The 22,222-nt window shown below is 36.7% G+C and overlaps 1 protein-coding gene across 4 annotated transcripts; it reads right to left on the bottom strand.

The window, feature by feature from the left end:
- Nucleotides 1-365: 365 nt before the first annotated feature.
- On the bottom strand, nucleotides 366-4,960 carry LOC111905109 (VAN3-binding protein). 4 transcript variants are annotated; one of them, XM_042895839.2, is made up of 10 exons: nucleotides 4,787-4,960; nucleotides 4,675-4,703; nucleotides 4,127-4,377; nucleotides 3,918-3,983; nucleotides 3,101-3,169; nucleotides 1,964-2,330; nucleotides 1,051-1,209; nucleotides 927-976; nucleotides 781-838; nucleotides 366-696 (listed from the first exon to the last, which is right to left on the bottom strand). In XM_042895839.2, the coding sequence occupies exons 2-10, from the start codon at nucleotides 4,682-4,684 to the stop codon at nucleotides 491-493; spliced, it is 1,236 nt and encodes a 411-aa protein (XP_042751773.1). In that variant the 5' UTR covers nucleotides 4,685-4,703; nucleotides 4,787-4,960; the 3' UTR covers nucleotides 366-490. The 4 variants fall into 4 exon arrangements, with proteins under 4 accessions (XP_042751773.1, XP_023756552.2, XP_023756554.1 ...); XM_023900784.3 differs by having other exon boundaries at nucleotides 4,127-4,387; nucleotides 4,675-4,697; nucleotides 4,787-4,959; XM_023900786.3 differs by having other exon boundaries at nucleotides 4,675-4,697; nucleotides 4,787-4,957.
- Between the last annotated feature and the right edge of the window lie 17,262 nt (nucleotides 4,961-22,222).

Here is a 22,222-nt window from a genome sequence, read left to right as displayed (position 1 = left end):
TTTAAATAAGATAAAAAGAAAAACAAAGTATAATTTCAACCACAAATTACTAATGAGTTAGGTTACTTGAATAAAATTCTATTTATTGTAAATTGTACTATAAATATATGTTTTGTATTACTTTTATATATTAATATATATCGGGGGCAGGTCCAGGGTCGGGGATTAGGGGTGTCCCCATCCCCATCCCCTTCCCCACTTTTTTTATTCGGGGATTCCCCATCCCCGTCCCCATCCCCGGTCAACTTGAGAATTCCCCGGTCAAAACGGGTGCGAGTTTCGGGTTCCTCATCGGGTATGGGGCTTTTTGCCATCCCTAGTTATTGGAAGATAAATTCATTAGGTGAATAAATCGTTTCACGCTATTTTTGTAAACACAATCACTCACATAAATAAAATCCACTCATGTACAATTCCAACAACCCCAATGCTTGATTACATGCCAATAACTTAAGGTTTTCTAAGTCCATGGACCAAATGAAGATATATTTTATGTAAACCTTGGCATATTAGCTCGACAATTCAATAAATGTTGCAAGCCCTCTATCCACTTTTGTTTTTCATCTTTAGTGTTGCATTCAAACTCTATTACTCTTTCAGAGGTTTCTATCCCGAAATATTGCCTCTCTTCATTGCTATCATCCGTCTCTCTTCCAGGCCATGCCGGGACATCAACATAGACTCCAGAGACTACAACTGTAGGAGTAGCTATTCCACTTTCACATGAACACAAAGCAATATTATAAATTTTATAAGTATGATATCATATATAATTCTTACACTTCTTTTTCTTTGTAAAAGTTCCTGCCATGTGCTTGCTTTTCATTTTTACTACCACCTGTTTGTAAAATAGATGTTATAATTTGGTATTTATGTAGAATCTTGAGAGGATTATGCATATATAGATAGCATTTATTGAGTATTACCTGCCATTTTGTATTGACCTTGAAAGAAACTTGCTTCCAATGAAGGTCCCCTGTATCGATAATCACATAATAGCTCAAAATCCTTCCTCGAAACTCACATTTTGCATACTTTTTGTGAAATTACCTTTTCTTGTAAGCTTTAAAAGTTCTCCCCCTTTAAAAACAAAGTTTAAGGCTGCCAAGACATTTAACTCTTTGCCTTCTTCAACGTGATCCTCAGCCAATGCCATAGTTGTAGGACCCTTTTGCAGCCTAGATCGTAATGTTGCAGCTCCTCTCAATGCTGTATGATTTTTTTTAATAATATTTACAGTCACCCATAAAAGTGTTAGTTAAATGCGAGAAGTAACAATGTAATTTTATTGATTTGTTTATTATAAAATCAATGCTTGTTTTTCTTATTATAAAATTGTACTTTAAAAAAAATCTATCAAATTGTACAGTAGAGTCATCTAAATACCAAAAAAAAAAATCTTTGTTATATCGGGGTATATTTTTCAACATATAATATCCTAATAAGAAACACTAAAAGTAGAATGCTATAATTGGATCCATTTTTTCAAAGTGCAATACCTAAATAAGAAAATGGAATTACAACTTTTTAATAGAAAGAAAATAAAGTAGGTTTGCTAGAACACACAAATAAATGAAAGTATATTGTATCCCATGAATTTTCTGAAGATGGGCAAAAAAGAGTTAATTTTTTTTTATTGGGGGCAAATATTTTTGAAATGTCAAAATATATTATTTTTGAATAAACACATTTTTTGGCTCTCCCGTGGTTATGATACATGTCATCTAGCCATAGTAGTAACACCTCTTTCACATAAAGATTGCCAATTTCATCTTTCGTTTCCTCTATTTTCATAATTAATAGATGCATTTAATTAGCTAAAAGATTGACATTTTGGTCGTGTTTGTCACACACACGGCATGACTAGACAGGATGAGGAGGACATTTAGGTCTTTTCACAAACAAGAAAGTTCACTTTTTTTGGTCACGACAAAAGAAAAGAGGCGTAAAAACCAATTCTTACCAGTGGCTGCTCCAGCAGTGAGGGTCATTATATCACCATTACTCCTGGCAATAGTAGCAGAATTTACAGCTGATAAAATATGTTCATGCTCAGCTCCCATGTCCTCTGCAATCTCTATGCAATGTGATGCCACTAGAGCTGCTGCTGCTGCTATTGCATTTGATGTTTTTGAGCGCTCCTTATTACCTGAATTTTTGCTTAACGTTGCTGATGAAGCAGTAAGAGCAGCCACTGCTGCAGCAACTCCAGCCACTGAAACTGCTGCATGCAGTTGAGCATTTTGTGTTCTTATCTCATGCTTCCTCCTCTCTTTCTGATCCTTTATCCATCTACCCATTGTCCTTCCTCTCATAATGTTCCTGTATAGCTGTAGATGGAATAATAATGATGGGTTAATTGGAAGAACTAGCAACTTACTTTCAATTATTTATTTACTACCGAATCTTTATTTCGTTTTTTCTCTCTTATAGCGTTGTACTTTGAATCTACCTAATCATAGCAATGTCATCAAAATATAAAGTGAGTTCACTGCTATAATTGGATAACTTTTTCCAAGTAAAGTGTCCTTATCATTTTTTGTTTAAAGATAATGCTGTAATTGAAAGACTTTTCAATAAACAATTTGCACATAAATGAAAGACATATGCTATTATAAACAAAGAAATAAAAGTACAATGTTATTCCTTGCATTTATCCCTAGTAAATTGTCACAAGGCTACTTGTCAAAAATAGTGACGTACTTTCATTTATTTGTGCATTATAGCATCCTACTTTAATTTCTTATAATTAAAACATTCTCCATTTCAATTTTTTTCTTCTTATTACATTTGCTTTGAGTTATCTATCCGAATATAGCATTTTATTTTGATTTTTATATTTATGAGGATGTCACACTTTGAAAAATCTACCCAATTGTAGCAATGCCATCAAAATTTGATTTTTATTTTAATTAGACATTGCTATAATTGGATAGATTTTTTAAATCACAACGCTATAAAAGAAAACATGAAAGTAAGAGGCAATAATATACAAAACAATGAAAGTTTTTTTTTTTTTTTTTTTTGATTTCTTGCATTAAGGCCATTATTATAATACTAAATATGTAGGTGATCAAGGTAACCTAGATTATATACATACCCCATTTTTGAGTAATTGATGATTAGAAAGAAAATCTTGGTTGAGAGCTTGATGAATCAGAAACAATTCCTGCAACGGATTAGATGACGGGTGAGCATGGTTTCTTGCTAATGCCCAAACCCCGTTTTTGTTCAGTTTTTCCAGTTTCAGGTTTTTAGTTCTTAGGGTTTGAGCGGATGGATTTGGGTGTTTAGATTTTTTAGTTTTTGGGTGTTTGAGTTGTATACATCAATAAAAATAGCAATTGATCAATATATGGGCTTGTTGAAGCCATAGTCCATGAAAGCATTACAAAGATATTTCACTGAATTTTGCATAATGTAATAATTGCAAAAGGCATCCCAAAATTTTATATCTAATTACACAACTAATGGAATGGAAACAAGAAATACCTTATTAGTTAATCAAATAAAGAATTAGTATGTCATAAAAACAACATAAGATATGGTTTGGTTTGTACTTTCTGTTTCAAAACAAAAACCAAACCTAGCCGTAAAGTTTTTGTTTTATATATTAAAAGCAAAGAACCAAACCATCGTTTTTTTTTTTAAAAAAAAATATCTTGGTGTTCAGTTACTGTTTCTCGGATTTTTTTTGTCTTTTTGGTTCAGTCTTATGGCCATCAGATTAAAGTACTCTAGCTGATTAATACCCAAAAGTCAAACATTATGCTGAAAATTTTAAAAACAACCTTTGATACTATGTTACTCGATGCCTAGTTCTATAAAGTATTTGATGTTAACCAATTCTATAAACATCCTTTCATTGTAGACCAAAAGCAACTAAAAGATAGCTAGCTAATATACATAATTCTCACCTTCATTTCATCACTTTTCCTCGGAGAAACTGGAGGGCTATCTGGTTTTGCTAATGGTTTAGGTTGCTGCAATAAAATGAAAATATACAAGTTCAATTAATATTTAACAGAATTTTGAGATAGAATTTATATTTTGCTAAATCCTATAAGTCTCTATATAATGATAAATCGCATGATTACTGAAAGATAGAAGCGAAAAGAGATCTTACGTGTTCTTCTGACATTGTAGATGAGCTCTCTTGATTACCTTCAACATTGCAAAATAAATTAGGGTTTTCAACAAAAGTGTGGGAAAGAGCTTTCGAGACTTCCACAGATGAAACACTCCATGACCTCCCCAGAAACTCCATGGATTCGGTTGGGGTGTGGGGCAGTGGACATGCTGCCGGTAGCCAATTCTCCACGCCTTCCTCCTTTATGTTTTCAAGCCTATTTGCCATGCACTTTACACTTGTGGCCACTACATATTGCTTATCAAAGTTAAAATAAAACACCTCTTGCATTCAAATTGCCTCCGGCGATAATAACAACATATTTACATTTTATCAGCAATAATAGCAGTATATAACTTCATTAAACGAGAAAAATCTTAACAAGTTTCACGTTGTATATTAGTATTATTGCTAACAAATGGAAATAGTATCACTATATTACTATATATTATGGGTAAACAAATACTAGTATTAATTAGTATGTTTATATTATGAATAAGTACTATTGGGTAGATCCCAGCGACGTGCTATTTATATACACTTACTTGATATCATCAACTGACGCAGGCTGCAACTTGTCATGAAGAAAGAGATGAGATGTGAGCGAGGTCAAAAACGAATAGACGAGCTTAGTATTTAAGCATTTTAACTGTTTACCTTCAAGACTTGTGAAGAACAAATAGGAAGTTGAAATACGTATGCTAATATGCTTGAAGTGTAGCTAGATCATTGGCCGGGTTTTCGAATAGATATTTCCAACTTGTAAGGCTCCCGCTCCATTCCTTTATTTCTATACATCTCGTGGATCCCGGCTTTATAATGGGATGTTATAGAAAGCGACCGATAAACTGAAAAATAGATATACAAAAACATGGCCTACAAAATAAATAGAGAAGTGTATTGTCACATACGAAAATATGCCCTACAAAGAAACGAGATTAATTCTAGTGGTATAATAAGTTGTATAGTATTTTATTAATTTAGCCCCCACAAATGAAAGAAGGATTTGTAAGTATGAAGCTAGAGTCGTTGCTTTTTAAACATAAAGAAAATTGTTTATATGGGAAGCGGCCGACTTCATAATGAGAAATTAGTGAATTCCGGCTTTTGGGGGGTTCAAAGTATGGAAAAGGGTCCCTCCTTCCTGCTGCATTCAGCCTTAACCGGTACAAGTGTTAATTTGTTTGGAACTTTTTTTTTTTATTAAATCAAGTTTTCATATTATATGCTTTTAGATTATAAATTGTTATATACGTGTAGTACTATCTATAATGTTTTGTATTCATTTTGTGATCTTGATGCTTTAATATTCCAAAAAAAAACACTTATAATGGTCTACTTTTGTATAGTATCGAATTTAATGTCCACTTATATACCAAGGCCGCATGTTATAATTTAATTTAAACTTATATTTAAATTATAACAACAATACGTGATATCCATATGAAAATTAGTTATCTTTATAAAATTTTCATAAAACACCGACGATCCTACTTTAGAGCTTACAAATTACGACTTCCTGATATCCAAATTCCAAGTATGATATGTGCATTGATAACCCGTATTACAAAGAAGACAATGAAAAAAACAACATCAATTATGCAAAAGCTATGAAATTCAAAGTTAGATTCTTTTTATATTTGACACAAAATAATATATTTTAGAGGTAAAAAATAATGAATTAATTTCCGATATCCAAATTTTGTAGCGTGAATCGCTCATTACAAAGAAACTTGCGAAAAAAAATCAGGTCAAAGTTTGTATAAAATAATTACAAATGTTCTATAATCAAATAAGTTGTTGTTTTTTTTTTTTTTTTTTCCTTTTTTGATAAAAATATTTATTAGCTTATATGATAATAAAAATAAGTTTTTTAAAAATATTTGAGTTAATTTATATGGTGGCAAGAAACTATAAAAATGATAATACGTAAATGTAATGTTTTAAATAATATGTAACATTTTAAATATACATTGGTATAATTTGTGTGATACTATAAAGGATTTTACGTACAAAATGAAATGATTATATATTTGAACATCTTACATAAACTATATTACTATTCAAACAAATAAAACTAATTGATTCATTAAACCAATAAAAGATAATAACTTGTTCTTCAATAAAATAATAATAATAATACATTTTTTGATATTAAAATTAAACGATATTAATATAATAAAAAAATTATTAGCGATAAACTTCACTTTAATTAATAGCCTAAATGATTTAATTGGTTAGACTTATTAAATTATTTTTAGTCAAACACGAAAACAATTTAATTTGAACATCAAAAAGAGAACAATTTAGCATCATAGTAATTGATATATTAACCTAAAAATCTAGCCTTTCTTTTAAAAAACATTAAAGAAATTAATTATATATCACTCTCTAAGGTTTTTGCTATTATGGTATTTATTTATTCTTTCTTTGAGTGTGTCATTTTCTTTTAAATATTGTCATCCATTCATCACTTTTGCAAGAATAAAAGCCAAGACCTAATTATGTCTTTTCCAAACTTAATTGTTACTTGTTAGTGCTCTTTAAAGTAATCTCCACCCTAGTCCTTAATCATACCTCATAATGACAAACCTTCACTCAAATCCATCCCCCTCCTTCTAAAATAACATACTATCATTATCTTAAATTTCTTATTTCATGAATAATGATGTGATTATGCATGAGCCTTTTTTTAATTTATGTATTGGTTAATGGATCTTTGCAAAGATATTCACACGGGGAGAATTGTTTAATACCACAAACATGATTTATGATGATTATGAAAACATTTTGGCGTCTAGCAGATGGACTCGATGTTGAACCTAGCGGAGTGCGTGTTCGGTGTTAGGTGTGATTTGAAATCTAAAATGGAGACCATATATCACAAATGCGCTTTGGTACGTCTTTCGAAAACCGCAAACTATACCGTGATGCACTAAGTTATGGGTTTTGGTGTGGGTTGGTATTGTGTGAACGATTTGTGCGATTTAATTAACACCTAATATATGTAAACTTAGTTTTACAATAATTTTGGTGTTATAAAAATCCGGACTAACATCCGTTTAATCCCTAGAAGGTACGCGAACGGCTAGATGATTAATCATTACTTAGACAATTAGTGAAGTTGTTGACGTCGATAAATTATTAACATCTTCAACAAGTTCTATCTCTAAAAGCTATTTGAGTAAGTATTAGTATTTTATTAGTCATATAAAGTTATTTTGTTATTATATTAGTTATATTTACCTATTTTATTATGATATTAATCATGTGGCTTTTAATAAAGTTAACTAATTTACAATTTATGATAACCAACTAACTACCGTCTAACGACTTATACAACCTTAAGAATTATACTAAATATGGTTACTTTTGATTAAAGACTATCTTTCAATCGATTTTCATATTTCATTTGTTTACAAACAACTTTGACAAATCCCTTGAATGAAGAATCAATTCATAATTTTACATTAAAACTTCACTATAGTCTCACGGCCTAATAACTTGTATCACTGAAAGTAATTTGAAACAAAAATAAATGAACTAATTAAGAATCAACCTAGTCTAAGAAAGTTCTTTGTTAACAAGAAATCCAAGTAATATCGGTGACATGACATCAACGGAGAGCCGACGACACTAGAAATATGTCGCTGCTAATATTTATGCCGCCGGTAATACAACAAAATCACGATCCATGTCGTCTCTCCCAGCTCACCCCACCCGTCGATCTTGCATTCAATCCAACGACATTTGTTGTTCATCGTACAATAGAAATAACGGCGATTATGTCACCACTAATGCCCTAAAAAAATGACTGCGAAATATTCCCTCCATTTACCACAAGTTGTCGCCGCTAATGCCCTAAAAAAATGACCGCGAAATATTCCCTCCATTTACCACAAGTCGTCTCTCCCAGCTCACCCCACCCATCGATCTTGCATTTAATCCAACGACATTTGTTGTTCATCATACAATAGCAATAACGACGATTATGTCACCACTAATGCCCTAAAAAATGACCGCGAAATATTCCCTCCATTTACCACAAGTTGTCGTTGTTGCCCGTCGCCAGTCCAGTCGTCTTCTTCTCAGTTTCGTCAATACCATTTTTTCTCCGGCGATTACAACTATTATCAAGCCGATCGAGTGGGTTTTTACACATTTCATTACAGATTATAACCACCCACATACAGGAATGCCATTGGAGTGTTTTTTGTCAGCGATTTTGGGGCTTTTTTGGCGATCCCCAACGTTTCTGGCAACTAATCCACCACACAACCGCCGTTTTCAGTTGATTCGCCTCCATCCTCTTTCTTATTCTCTTGTCACGAAATAAACTAATATTAATTTCAAATTTTTTGTGTGTTTTTCAGGGTACCACCACCATTTTAGTGTTGTTCCAACAATATCACTGCTACTACACTGCTTCGACGATACCACCACCACAAGTGCTTCTGGTTTCAAGTTAATGTCTAATAGGGTTTTTGCATGAGTGAATGTGTAATGTATATGTTAATATGTTGATGAGTTTATTTTATATGTTTATGTGTTCATTGTATGTGTATGAGTATTTGGTATGCAATCAATAATGTATGTGTTATAATGTATGCTATATATATATATATATATATATATATATATATATATATATATATATATATATATATATATATATATTGTGTATATATGTATGTATATGATGTATATATTTGTGTATTTATATGAAATCAATAATGCATGTTTGTATAATGGTATGAATTAATTAGGCAAGCCTCAAAACTACAATGTTATAATTAAAAACAAAAAAGTAGGATGTTATAATTAATAATTTCATTTAAAAAAAGTAGGATTCTATAATTCATAATGACATGTAAAGTATAATGCTATAACTGAAAAAAAAGTAGGATGATCTAATTCACAATGTCATTTAAAATACAATGCTATAATAATTAAAAAAAAGTAGTATGCTATATATAACATTTTACTTTTTTTAATTATAGCACTGTACTTTAAATGACATTGTGAATTATAACATCCTACTTTTTTTTGTTTCTCAATTATAGCATTGTACTTTACATGTCATTATGAATAATAATATATAATGTCATTTAAAGTGTAGTGTTATAATAGAAAAACAATATAAGTAAAAGAAAAAAAGTAGGATGATATAATGTACAATGTCTTTTAAAGTAAAATGTCATAATTAAAAAAAAAAAGTAGGATGCTATATATAGCATCTTACTTTTTTTTAGTTATAACATTGTACTTTAAATGACATTATGAATTATAGCATCCTACTTTTTTGTTTTTCAATTATAGCATTGTACTTTACATGATATTATGAATTATAATTCATAATGTCATTTAAAGTACAATGCTATAACAGAAAAAACAATATAAGTAATATCTTATAAATAAAAAAATATGAAAAAGTACAATGCCTAATAGAAAAAATGTAACGACGTAAATTTCAAAACAATTTTTCACATTTTTAAAAAAAGCACACTTTCATTCATAATTGTTATAAAAATATCATTGTATCACATACCAATCCATAACATCACATCCCAAGATCATAACAAATAAAACTCCTTATGTGTGTATACTGATCAAGCCGGTGCCTTCCCGCGATCCTCACTGGTACCTGAAACACATCACACAACACTGTAAGCATAAATGCTTAGTGAGTTCCCCAAAATACCACATACAACACATACGCCTTTCCAGACCATAACTTGGTGGAACCTTCTGGTCCAAGTGTCTCAGGGGACTTCCGTCCCGAATCCCGGTAGACCTTTCGGTCCTACCCGTATCGACCTTCCGGTCCGTAACCTCATGACCTTCCGGTCCATGTCCTCTTGACCTTCTGGTCCATATCATTTTGACCTTCCGGTCCTTATCCTACATAACATAACACATACATATTACATATCAGCATATATCACATATATCTCATAACATACAAGACCTTCCGGTCACACATAGGTACCCTTCTAGGTACAGTATAGTGAGAAGACTCACCTCAGTATCTCGGATAGTCTCGCACTCGATCACACTGGTCTAGCCCCCGCCTAAACACATAACAATACTCTCAAATAAGTAATGACTCTCAAAGGCTAGATTAAATCAATTCTACAATTTCCACAGAAGGGTAAAAGACCATTTTACCCCTCCCTGCCCCAAAAGTCCAAAAGTTGACCAAAACCCTAAAAGTCGAGGAAAGTCAATAGAAGGCAGTACGCGGCGCGTACCTTCTCTGTACGCGGGGCGTACACCAGTGAACCTCAATCGGGGCCTCAACCCCTTACGTTGCGCATACTGAGAGTTACGCCCAACGTAAGTCCCAATTCAGCCATTTCTTAGATTTTGGTCTTAAATGGTTAAGACACTCCTTCAACTTCCAGATCTTACTCTCTTACAACCTCTTATTTCATAAAGTCAGAACCTTTAAGCCTTTGCATGGCTGTAAGGGTCCCTACACCCTCAAACCTATTTCCCTTTTCCCTCCAAAGGTCTAGATCTCATGCATGGCTCCATATTTCCGTCCAAGATTGCATTTTTATGAGTATATGTGACAACCCGTAATTTATTCCGTCATTATAAACCGGTCCCATTAAATAAAACCGTTTGTATTGAATTTGCCCCGTTAACTTTCGAGTTAAATTAATATAATTCCGACTTTCATTTCGGTTTCATAAGTTTCGGAATACATTATAAACATTAAAATATTTTCCATATTCGTTTGGAAAATTTTTAGTTTCATGTAAGTCGTGATTACGGCAAATTAATCGGGTACGACCAAAAGCATCGTTTAACGTCAGTATCGGGTAGAATTCCACCGAAACACAAACTCAAGCCTTATATAAGGGATTGAGTGACATCATTTTGAATCTTTTTATCTCTCTCTAAACACTTTCTGTCACTACTCTCTCTCTAAAACTCGAGTTTGATCCCAAAATTCCCCTTTCAAGCTTCAATTTGGTAAGCAATCTATCCTAGCTTGTTGTTTAACTTGATTGGTATGCAAATCCATGTTTGAATCACTCAAAACACCCATGAACAAGTGTTTACGGTTTAGGAACCCTCCCAAAACAGTGAACACCCCTAAAGAGGGTTTTGAAGCCCCAAAACCCCTCCAAACCCCTTCTAGTGCTTAGATATGGCTTAGAAACTTGCATGCATGAGCTTAGGACCCCAAAATCTTACCATTTGAGGTATGGACATGAGTTTAAGGCCCAAGAACATGCTTGGACTGTAAACCCTCATTCATGGACCATAAACACCTTTTAAGGTGTTAGATTGCCCCTAAACACCTCCAAATGCTTCCATGAGAGTGTAGAACCTTATAATCCTTCATGTGATGCACCAAAACATACACAAATGAGTCAAACTTGAGTTTACGGCCCAAGAACATTCTTGGACTGTAAACACCCCTTCTTAGACCATAAACTCCTCCAAGGGGTGTTAAAGTGCCCTTAACACCTTATATGGCTTAGAATTGGACCTAGAACTTTGTATGCTTAAACTACAACCACCAAATCACATGAATCATGAACAAGCATGAGTTTATAGCCGTAAACTCATGTGTTTACGGTAGTAAACTCCCCAATAACATCTTCATAGATCGTAAACTCCTTTTCCAAGGTCAATTCAAGTCCCGATCACATCCTAAGCCATATAATCAACCCTAGAACCTTCCTTTGTGCATAGTAAGACCATTTAGCACCCAAGAACACACCACCCATGAGTTTACGGCTGTAAACTCACGGGGATATGGTCATTTGGACCGTAAACTCCCCTAGGGCTTACTCTTGAGGAGTAAACTCCATATCTAGGCCCTACACATCCTTTGATGTTACCCGGATCACTTCTAACACATGAAATAAAGTGTTTTCGCGTCTCGAAATGTATATTCTTATCTAATTAGTACTTCAAAGTCTAATCAGATACAATTGTGTATCTCTTCATATTACATAGGAACCTCGCGTGTACTCAAGCCCTGAACTGACACTTAGCATCCAAACCGACACATTGCAGAGATAGTTGGCGAACCGTTTGTGAATTTCCTTTATAAAACGTTATATTTTATTTTCACAGATGATTTTCCATCATCATTATTACTGTTAAAAGTATGAACCTTAGAACTTTAAAAACGTCCTTGATAACACTCCCCCTAGATACGAGAGTGAAGGACTAATAACATTAAACTTAGAATATTAGAACCGTCCTTGATAACACTCCCCCTAGATACGAGAGTGAAGGAGTAATAACATTAAAACTTAGAACTTTAGTTCTGTCCTTGATAATACTCCCCCTAGATTCAAGAGTAAAGGACAACTTTTAAAATTCAATAATCTTAAAGATTGGAGACACGTCCTTTGTAACACTTCCCCTAGATACGAAAGTGGAGGAACTCCCTTGTAACCAGAATCTCCTGGAGGGAGAACGTGACTTGAGTGTATAGATCTATACGGGATTGACTATCCCGCACCTGGCTGCTAGCTACAGCCGAACCGAAAGGTTCAAGGGTGACAAAAGTCATAAAAAGATACTGGCCCTGTTCCGAGCCATATCTAGTCTGTAGTATGGTTATGGAACTCGCAATCTAGATTATGAAAACTTTTCTATTTCTTTATTAGTTTTATATACGTGTTAAAACTAATGTACTTTTTCAAGGATAACCAGGTTTTCAGGAAACTTCACACAAATACTTTAAGTATGGTAGGTACTTGTACATTACATTAAGGACCGATAACCAACCACAAACTTTTAAGGAAAATAAGGGTTTTTCCTGGGATAACAGAACTCATTTTTAACTAAATCGTGTAGTAACCAGATAACAAACTGTTCTTAACTAAACTGTTCTTAACTAAACTGTGTAACAAATGGATAAACAAACTTTTCTTATAAGAAAATATGGGATATTCTTGGATAACGAATTTTATAGAAAACCAAAGTAAACTTGTTCATTTTCAGAAAACAAACCGCTTATGAACTCACCAGCTTTATGTTGATTTTCAAACTGCTTGTATTCTCAGGTCCTCATTAGACAGGTACCCTGCGTTCTTTTGGAGAAGACGGAGCGTATAAAAGACTCGTCTTAGCTTTTGTTCATATGATATATATCTATAAAACATGTATAAGTTTATTTTCAAACAAGTGTAATGATTCTATGTAATGTAATGTTTTGTGTTTACTATGCTTACTATGTACATAGGTTGCGATACTACATGAAGTCACCTCCGCCCCGGAACGTTTCCGCCTTCGGTTTCGGGGTGTGACAGATTAGTATCAGAGCCCTTGTTTATAGTGAACTAGTATACCAAACCTTACATGGTATAAGACTAAACACTAAGGGGCCGAAGTGCTCTGAACTAAAAGTATACTTTAAAATATAAGTATTTTCAAAAATATACAAGTATACCTAACCGCTGGATTCCGTAATTATAAGTAGAACAAAACATAAGTAAATGGGTGTTGTACACTGCGGTTAAACCTGAGCAGTTATGTAGTCGCGTCTAGGGTCAATATAGCCTGATCAACTATATTCATTCGAGACACGACCAACATGTGCTTGGGAGTGACTATGGTGTCCGGCATGCCTAAAACTTACCCAATACCCAAACAACGAGTCGTCGTCGCTGCGAAACATGAAATACTATGGGAGTATTTCTAGAGCCAATGGTTCGAGAAGGAACTTCTGCTTGCAGAGTACTGCCCTCGGGGCGAAATGCAGAAGCTAGAGCATGAACTCTGGAACCTGAAGATGAAGGGTTCCAATATCGCCGCTTATACTTCCTGATTCTATGACTGGGCGCTACTCTGTCCGGGAATGGTTACCCCGGAGAGTAAAAAGATTGAGAGGTTCATCTGGGGGTTGACCCAGCCAACCAAGGGAAATGTCTTGGCTACAAAGCCAGACACCTACGACAGCGCCAAATGCCTAGCGCAAACCCTGATCGACCATAGTGATGACCTAGAGGAAGAAGCCACCACTCCTAAGCCGACGGAGAGGAGTGGTGAGAAAAGGAAATTTTGAAAAATGAAGAAGAGTCAGCCTTCTCAGGAGTCCTCGAAGAAGCAGCAAACGGTGGCAGTCTGCGCTGCTACTGCCCCTGCTGCTGTCTCTGCCGTCGGATCCATAGCTCAAACTCCTACCAGTAGGTATACTGGTACCCTCCGTATGTGCAACAAGTGCAACTATCATCACCTCACTTCCACCCCATGTCAAGATGTGTTTTGCAACAGCTGTGGCAAAAAGGGTCACACTACGAAAAACTACAAGACACCAACCTAATCAACCAATCAAGCTTCCGGAGCGGGTATTAGTCAGGCCTGCTACGGTTGCGGCGAAGTCGGGCATTTCAAGTGAAACTGCCCCAAGACAACAACAACTGGCAATACTGGAAGAGTCCTAGCTATGGGACAAGACAAGGCAACCGCCGATCCCACTGTTGCCACAGGTATATTCCTCCTCGATAGCCCTTATACTTGCAATCCTTTTCGATTATATTGTTGAAATAGAATCTGTTATCTATTCATTCAAACATCATCTTAATCTTAGTCCTCCATTAGTAACCAAAATGTCTACCGTCGAGATAGCTAGCGGTGAGAAAGAGAACATTAGCGATGTATTCATAGGTTGTACCCTTACCCTCGGTGATCATTCTTTTCCCATCGATCTTATACCGGTTTTCCATAAAGAGCTTTGATGTTATCATTGGCATGGATTGGTTAAGTCCCAATCATGCAGATATCCTTTATTACGAAAAATCCATCCGTCTTAATCTCCTCTCTGGTCAGACTCTCATAATCTACAGCGATAAACTAAATTCCAACCTTCGCATCAATTCATACATCAAAGCCCAAAAGTTTCTGCGAAAGGAGTGTCACACATTTCTAGCTCGTGTAATCAGCGATAAACAGAAAGTTAAAGACCTCGAGAGCATCCTCGAAGTCTGCAATTTTCCCGATGCCTTTCGACCTAATCCCTGGAGCTACCCCCCATAGCCAAGTCCCCATATCATTTAGCTCCAGCAGAAATGTAGGAGTTACCCAGTCAACTTCGAGTTCACGAGAATGATGTTTCCAAGACAGCATTCAGGACTTGATATGGTCACTACGAGTTCGTAGTGATGCCCTTCGGTCTAACCACTTTCCTTGGTCACGTGGTAAGTGAGGAAGGCATACACGCGGACCCGTCCAGGATCCAGGCGATAGAGAATTAGTCGGCACCGAAGATACCCACATAAATTTGTGAATTCTTGGGTCTCGTCGACTACTATCGTAGGTGCACTCAAAACTCTTCCAAGATCGCTAAACCCCTAACCACTCCGACACAGAAAGGTGTACTCTTTCGTTGGAGACCGTGTTATGTTGAAAGTCTCGCCCCAAAAAGACATGATACGCTTTGGATAGGATGTAAAACTTAACCCGAGATACATAGGACCTTTCGAACTCCTCATTAGGATCGACCCCGTAGACTATAAACTCTGACTACCTTCAGAACTTAACAACATTCACCCTGTCTTCCACGCCTCTATTCTTAAGTAGTGCCTATCCGATGAAACCCTAGTAATCCCTTTGATAAGACCGAAATCAAAGAAATTCTGAACCTCATGGGAGAACCAACCGAAATCATAGATCGGGAGATTAAACGTATGAAACAAAGCCATATCCCACTAACGAAGGTTCGCTGGAATGCCATGCGAGAACCCGAGTTCTCTTGGGAGCGCGAAGATCCGATGAAACAGAAGTATCCGTATCTCTTTCCAAATCCATGATTTGTTTCTTAATCTTGAATTTCGGGATGAAATTCCCTCTAACGGGGGGATAATGTGACAACCCGTAATTTATGCTGTCGTTACAAACCGTTCCCATTAAATAAAACCGTTTGTATTCAATTAACTTTCGAGTTAAATTAATTTAATTGCGACTTTCATTTCGGTTTCATAAGTGTCGGAATGCATTATAAACATTAAAATATTTTCCATATTCGTTTGGAATATTTTTAGTTTCATCTAAGTCGTGATTACGGCAAATTAATCGGGTATGACCAAAAGCACCGTTTAACGTTAGTATCGGGTAGAATTCCACCGGACCACAAACTCAAGCCTTATATAAGGGATTGAGTGACATCATTTTGAAGCTTTTTCTCTCTCTCTCTAAATGCTTTCTCTCACTACTCTCTCTCTAGAACTCGAGTTTGATCCCAAAATTCCCCTCTCAAGCTTCAATTTGGTAAGCAATCTATCCTAGCTTGTTGTTTAACTTGATTGGTATGTAAATCCATGTTTGAATCACTCAAAACACCCATGAACAAGTGTTTACGGTTTGGGAACCCTCCCAAAACCGTGAACACCCCTAAAGAGGGTTTTGAAGCCCTAAAACCCCTCCAAACCCCTTCTAGTGCTTAGATATGGCTTAGAAACTTGCATGCATGAGCTTAGGACCCCAAAATCTTACCATTTGAGGTATGGACATGATTTTATGGCCCAAGAACATGCTTCGACCGTAAACCCTCATTCATGGACCATAAACACCTTTTAAGGTGTTAGATTGCCCCTAAACACCTCCAAATGCTTCCATGAGAGTGTAGAACCTTATAATCCTTCATGTGATGCACCAAAACATACACAAATGAGTCAAACTTGAGTTTACGGCCCAAGAACATTCTTGGACCATAAACACCCCTTCTTAGACCATAAACTCCTCCAAGGGGTGTTAAAGTGCCCTTAACACCTTGTACGGCTTAGAATTGGACCTAGAACTTTGTATGCTTAACCTACAACCACTAAATCACATGAATCATGAACAAGCATGAGTTTATGGCCGTAAACTCATGTGTTTACAGTAGTAAACTCCCCAAGAACATCTTCATAGACTGTAAACTCCTTTTCCAAGGTCAATTCAAGTCCCAATCACTTCCTAAGCCATAGAATCAACCCTAGAACCTTCCTTTGTGCATTGTAAGACCATTTAGCACCCAAGAACACACCAACCATGAGTTTACGGCCTTAAACTCATGGGGATATGGTCATTTGGACTTTAAACTCCCCTAGGGCTTACTCTTGAGGAGTAAACTCCATATCTAGGCCCTACACATCCTTTGATGTTACCCGGATCACTCCTAACACTTGAAATAAAGTGTTTTCGCGTCTCGAAGTGTATATTCTTATCTAATTAGTAGTTCAAAGTCTAACTAGATACAATTGTGTATCTCTTCATATTACATAGGAACCTTGCGTGTACTCAAGCGCCGAACTGACACTTAGCATCCAAACCGACACATTTCACGTCCGATGAGCTCATACCCCTACACCTTTTTTGTGTTTTTCAATGTTTTCAGGGGGGAATACAAGCAAAAGTACAAGGAAATCTTGTACTCAAACTTATGATTTCATTTGAAATGTTTCATATTTCGTATGCTTTTAAAACTAAAATCCGTATTAACCAACTGTTTTAACTTGCAGAGATAGTTTGCGAACAGTTTGTGAATTTTCGTTATAAATGTTATATTTTATTTTCACAAATGATTTTCCATCATCATTATTGCTGTTAAAAGTATAAACCTTAGAACTTTAAAAACGTCCTTGATAACACTCCCCCTAGATACGAGAGTGAAGGACTAATAACATTAAACTTAGAATATTAGAACCGTCCTTGATAACACTCCCCCTAGATACGAGAGTGAAGGAGTAATAACATTAAAACTTAGAACTTTAGATCCGTCCTTGATAATACTCCCCCTAGATTCGAGAGTAAAGGACAACTTTTAAAATTCATTAATCTTAAAGATTGGAGACACGTCCTTTGTAACACTTCCCCTAGATACGAAAGTGGAGGACTTCCCCTGTAACCAGAATCTCCTGGAGGGAGAATGTGACTTGAGTGTATAGATCTATACGGGATTGACTATCCCGCACCTGGCTGCTAGCTACAGCCGAACTGAAAGGTTCAAGGGTGACAAAAGTCATAAAAAGATACTGCCCCATTCCGAGCCATATCTAGTCTGTAGTATGGTTATGGAACTCGCAATCTAGATTATGAAAACTTTTCTATTTATTTATTAGTTTTATATACGTGTTAAAACTAATGTACTTTTTCAAGGATAACCAGGTTTTCAGGAAACTTCACACAAATACTTTAAGTATGGTAGGTACTTGTACATTACATTCAGGACCGATAACCAACCACAAACTTTTAAGGAAAATAAGGGTTTTTCCTGGGATAACAGAACTCGTTTTTAACTAAATCGTGTAGTAACCAGATAACATACTGTTCTTAACCAAACTGTGTAACAAATGGATAAACAAACTTTTCTTATAAGAAAATATGGGATATTCTTGGATAACGAATTTTATAGAAAACCAAAGTAAACTTGTTCATTTTAAGAAAACAAACCGCTTATGAACTCACCAGCTTTATGTTGATTTTCAAACTGCTTGTATTCTCAGGTCCTCATTAGACAGGTACCCTGCGTTCTTTTGGAGAAGACGGAGCGTATAGAAGATTCGTCTTAGCTTTTGTTCATATGATATATATATCTATAAAACATGTATAAGTTTATTTTCAAACAAATGTAATGATTCTATGTAATGTAATGTTTTGTGTTTACTATGCTTACTATGTACATAGGTTGCGATACTACATGAAGTCACCTCCGCCCCGGAACGTTTCCGCCTTCGGTTTCGGGGTGTGACAGATTAGTATCAGAGACCTTGTTTATAGTGAACTAGTATACCAAACCTTACATGGTATAAGACTATAAACACTAAGGGGCCGAAGTGCTCTGAACTAAAAGTATACTTTAAAATATAAGTATTTTCAAAAATATACAAGTATACGTAACTGCTAGATTCCGTAATTATAAGTAGAACAAAACATAAGTAAATGGGTGTTGTACACTGCGGTTAAACCTGAGCAGTTATGTAGTCGTGTCTAGGGTCAATATAGCCTGATCAACTATATTCATTTGAGACACGGCCAACATGTGCTTGGGAGTGACTGTGGTGTCCAGCATGCCTAAAACTTACCCAATACCCAAACAACGAGCCGTCGTCACAGCGAAACATGAAATACTATGGGAGTATTTCTAGAGCCAACTTCGTTATAGAATTCTATATCTGTCATAATGAGATATCCCTTGTATCATATCTCTTGATTCGATTCAGAGGACTTACCATCCTCTCTTTCCTAATCTTTTTAGATCAAGATGCCTCCAAGAAAGAGACCGAGCTCAAAGAACAACAACCTTCCGCCACCACCTCCTCCCCAATTTGATCCCGTAATGTTCCAGGCAGCTGTTACTGCCGCAGTGGCAGCTGCCATGTCTCAAATGAACCCCGGTGGCCCCGGTTGTCCAGGAGGTGGTACCCAATCTCAAAACCAGGAAGGTAGTCAGGGACACCGGAAGGAGTGTTCCTACAAAGACTTTATGAACGCGAAACCCACATCTTTCGATGGCACTGGAGGTGTCATTGCCCTAACCCGATGGTTCGAGAAAATCGAATCTATTTTCGAAATCTGTGCCTGCTCTGAATCGGATAAGGTGAAGTTCGCTGCCTGCACGTTCACCGATAAAGCCTTGACTTGGTGGAACGGCCGAGTCAAATCCATAACCCTACCCGTAGCCAATGTTATGGGTTGGGAGGCCATGAAGGAACTTCTGCTTCCAGAGTACTGCCCTCGGGGCGAAATGCAGAAGCTAGAGCATGAACTCTGGAACCTGAAGATGAAGGGCTCCAATATCGCCGCTTATACTTCCTGATTCGATGACTGGGTGCTATTCTGTCCGGGAATGGTTACCCCGGAGAGTAAAAAGATTGAGAGGTTCATCTGGGGGTTGACCCAGCCAACCAAGGGAAATTTCTTGGCTGCGAAGCCAGACACCTACGACAGCGCCAAATGCCTAGCGCAAACCCTGATCGACCATAGTGATGACCTAGAGGAAGCAGCCACCACTCATGAGCCGACAGAGAGGAGTGGTGAGAAAAGGAAATTTTGGAAAAAGAAGAGTCAACCTTCTCAGGAGTCCTCGAAGAAACAGAAAAAGATGGCAGTCCGCGCTGCTACTGCCCCTGCTGCTGTCTCTGCCGTCGGATCCACAGCTCAAACTCCTACCAGTAGGTATACTGGTACCCTCCGTATGTGCAACAAGTGCAACTATCATCACCTCACTTCCAGCCCATGTCAAGAGGTGTTTTGCAACAGCTGTGGCAAAAAGGGTCACACTGCGAAAAACTGCAAGACACCAACCCAATCAACCAATCAAGCTTCCGGAGCGGGTATTAGTCTGGCCTGCTACGGTTGCGGCGAAGTCGGGCATTTCAAGCGAAACTGCCCCAAGACAACAACTGGCAATACTGGAAGAGTCCTAGCTATGGGACAAGACGAGGCAACCGCCGATCCCACTGTTGCCACAGGTATATTCCTCCTCGATAGCCCTTATACTTGCAATCCTTTTCGATTATATTGTTGAAATAGAAAATGTTATCTATTCATTCAAACATCATCTTAATCTTAGTCCTCCATTAGTAACCAAAATGTCTACCGTCGAGATAGCTAGCGGTGAGAAAGAGAACATTAGCGATGTATTCATAGGTTGTACCCTTACCCTCGGTGATCATTCTTTTCCCATCGATCTTATACCGGTTTTCCATAAAGAGCTTTGATGTTATCATTGGCATGGATTGGTTAAGTCCCAATCATGCAGATATCCTTTATTACGAAAAAGCCATCCGTCTTAATCTCCTCTCTGGTCAGACTCTCATAATCTACGGCGATAAACTAAATTCCAACCTTCGCATCAATTCATACATCAAAGCCCAAAAGTTTCTGCGAAAGGAGTGTCACACATTTCTAGCTCGTGTAATCAGCGATAAACAGAAAGTTAAAGACCTCGAGAGCATCCTCGAAGTCTGCAATTTTCCCGATGCCTTTCGACCTAATCCCTGGAGCTACCCCCCATAGCCAAGTCCCCATATCATTTAGCTCCAGCAGAAATGCAGGAGTTACCCAGTCAACTTCGAGTTCACGAGAATGATGTTTCCAAGACAGCATTCAGGACTTGATATGGTCACTACGAGTTCGTAGTGATGCCCTTCGGTCTAACCACTTTCCTTGGTCACGTGGTAAGTGAGGAAGGCATACACGCGGACCCGTCCAGGATCCAGGCGATAGAGAATTAGTCGGCACCGAAGATACCCACATAAATTTGTCAATTCTTGGGTCTCGTCGACTACTATCGTAGGTGCACTCAAAACTTTTCCAAGATCGCTAAACCCCTAACCACTCCGACACAGAAAGGTGTACTCTTTCGTTGGAGACCGTGTTATGTTGAAAGTCTCGCCCCAAAAAGACATGATACGCTTTGGATAGGATGTAAAACTTAACCCGAGATACATAGGACCTTTCGAACTCCTCATTAGGATCGACCCCGTAGACTACAAACTCTGACTACCTTCAGAACTTAACAACATTCACCCTGTCTTCCACGCCTCTATTCTTAAGTAGTGCCTATCCGATGAAACCCTAGTAATCCCTTTGATAAGACCGAAATCAAAGAAATTCTGAACCTCATGGGAGAACCAACCGAAATCATAGATCGGGAGATTAAACGTATGAAACAAAGCCATATCCCACTAACGAAGGTTCGCTGGAATGCCATGCGAGAACCCGAGTTCTCTTGGGAGCGCGAAGATCCGATGAAACAGAAGTATCCGTATCTCTTTCCAAATCCATGATTTGTTTCTTAATCTTGAATTTCGGGATGAAATTCCCTCTAACGGGGGGATAATGTGACAACCCGTAATTTATGCTGTCGTTACAAACCGTTCCCATTAAATAAAACCGTTTGTATTCAATTTGCCCCGTTAACTTTCTAGTTAAATTAATTTAATTGCGACTTTCATTTCAGTTTCATAAGTGTCGGAATGCATTATAAACATTAAGATATTTTCCATATTCGTTTGGAGAAATTTTAGTTTCATCTAAGTCGTTATTACGGCAAATTAATCGGGTACGACCAAAAGCACCGTTTAACGTCAGTATCGGGTAGAATTCCACCGGACCAAAAACTCAAGCCTTATATAA

This window comes from Lactuca sativa, chromosome 6, assembly GCF_002870075.4.
Source record: "Lactuca sativa cultivar Salinas chromosome 6, Lsat_Salinas_v11, whole genome shotgun sequence".
Taxonomy (NCBI): domain Eukaryota; kingdom Viridiplantae; phylum Streptophyta; class Magnoliopsida; order Asterales; family Asteraceae; genus Lactuca; species Lactuca sativa.
This window is presented reverse-complemented; position numbering and strand designations above follow the sequence as displayed.

What these genes read in the sequence shown, in the direction of transcription:
- LOC111905109 (XM_042895839.2), bottom strand. An exon ending in GGAAAAGTGATGAAATGAAG is followed by an intron (nt 3,170 to 3,917) that starts GTGAGAATTATG and finishes AATCCGTTGCAG; the next exon opens with GAATTGTTTCTGATTCATCA. An exon ending in AGGTCAATACAAAATGGCAG is followed by an intron (nt 839 to 926) that starts GTAATACTCAAT and finishes TTTTACAAACAG; the next exon opens with GTGGTAGTAAAAATGAAAAG.